The 1,833-nt window shown below is 51.2% G+C and overlaps 1 protein-coding gene across 1 annotated transcript; it reads right to left on the bottom strand.

Moving 5' to 3' along the window:
* Positions 1–273: 273 nt before the first annotated feature.
* On the bottom strand, positions 274–1,362 carry LOC101553675 (melanoma-associated antigen 10). The gene has a single exon (XM_055121092.1). It carries the CDS (start codon positions 1,360–1,362, stop codon positions 274–276), a length of 1,089 nt encoding a protein of 362 aa, XP_054977067.1.
* Positions 1,363–1,833: the final 471 nt, after the last annotated feature.

Here is a 1,833-nt window from a genome sequence, read left to right as displayed (position 1 = left end):
CCACAAACCAGCAAAAATCTCGCTTTAAAACTAGATAAACAGCAATATTTATGTAAAAATCTCATTCATAAACTGATTGATCACATGCAAGGCAAGAACCCTACCCACTGTACTATCTCTCTGACCCCAGGAAAACTCATTTTAAAGTCACCCTTAGGGAAAAGGAACACAAAGATGCCTCATTATGACAGCCTTGTGGAGTGAATCCTGGCTACTAATAACACTGCCATCTTACAATAATCTGTGTTGAACTTCCTCAGGAAAATCTACTGGCTAGACGCTAGAACCTGCACTGGTCATGGCATTAGCATCTGTACAGGCCATTATAGGAGTATCATCTGTAGTAGAAATTCTAGCCTGCACTCTCTCTTCCTGCTCTCTTAAAGCCTCCTCATACCACACTTGGAAGGATCTGGGGTTACTATCACTGATCCTGGCAAAAAACTCCAGAACTTCCATCTTGCTGGTTTCAGTATAGGCTCTGGGGCCCCACAGGAACTCATAACGGGCAGGGTGGCTGCCAGGCACTTGCCGGTACTCCAGGTACTGTTCCTTTACCCACACTTTAGTGAGAAGCTCCCTGGGCTCCCCACAGATGAAGTGCTCCCTCCCAGGATGTACCCCCATCACACTCAGTGACTCCCAGATACCTTCTTCTGGGGCACGGTTACCCTCTATGAAGATTTTGGTCAAGATAAAAATCAGAATGCCGCTATTGGGGAGTTTCTGCTCAGAGCTCAAAGTCCCATTGTAGGTGAGGCCCAGGGAATTGGTCAGGACATAGGAGTGGACCTGCGGGTCTACTTCCTTCACATCAATGCCAAAGACCAGCTGCATGCACTCACAGGCCTTGCTGAGGATGACAGGAAAGAGCTCCTGGTAATCTGTCAGGATGGTTCTCAGCATTTCTGCCCTTGTGGTCAGCTCCTTATTATGGTATTTGAGGAGAAGGAACTCCACCAGCTCACCCACTTTATCATCAATGGCATTTATGGGCAAGAACTCTGCACCCAGCAGGGCCTGGGAAGAGGTGCTCGGAGCCTCTTCTTGGCTGCTGGGGTGCCCTTCCTGGGATTCACTCATGGGGGAGGGGCATATCCCAAGAGGGGGCTGGGGAAGACTGATTGTCCCCGAAGCCACTTCCACCTCTGAGGTGCCTTCGATCAGAGAAAAGAGAGGAGAAGGGGAGGAGGAAATTATGGAGGAAGAGAAAGAGGAAGGGAAAGAGGAGGAGCAGGTGGAGGAAGAAGAGGAAGAGAAATCCTCTTCCACAATCCTGTGTCTCTGTGCATCTCCCGGGTCCTGTGTCTCCATTGTGTCTTCCTCAGTCATGCCACGCCGTCGCTTCCGAGCTGGTGGCATGATTCCTGTTGTGGCTGCTGGCAGGAGTGGGAGAGGCCTGGGGAGAGAATAAGTGTCTGCAGCTGCCCTTGGGGGCACCGACCAAGGAGACATACAGGGTTCCTCTTTAGGGACTCCCTTCTGTCTCACAGGGCTGTGCCCTCTGGGAAGTCTGGGCCCTAAGAACCTGAAGGAAGAGGTGAGACAACTCTTGGGGTGTAGCTGCCACCCACTGAGGTTCCGGGTATGAAAGACTTATGGTGGGATTGGGCTCTGGGGTCAGGGAGACCTTGGGTTTCAGGACGGGGTCTCACCTGGATTACTGCTACTTCCTTGGCCTTCTCTGCTGTGACCCAAGGATATGAACTTCAGGCCAAATTCCCGGAGTCTCTGTGAGAAAAATGGAGGAGCCACCTCAAAGTGTAGTCAGTGAGCACAACCCTTCAGCACTAGCCTGCCTCTGGTGTCCCCTTTGTTCTGGGACAGGAAGTC

This window comes from Sorex araneus, chromosome X (assembly GCF_027595985.1).
Source record: "Sorex araneus isolate mSorAra2 chromosome X, mSorAra2.pri, whole genome shotgun sequence".
Classification (NCBI taxonomy): domain Eukaryota; kingdom Metazoa; phylum Chordata; class Mammalia; order Eulipotyphla; family Soricidae; genus Sorex; species Sorex araneus.
This window is presented reverse-complemented; position numbering and strand designations above follow the sequence as displayed.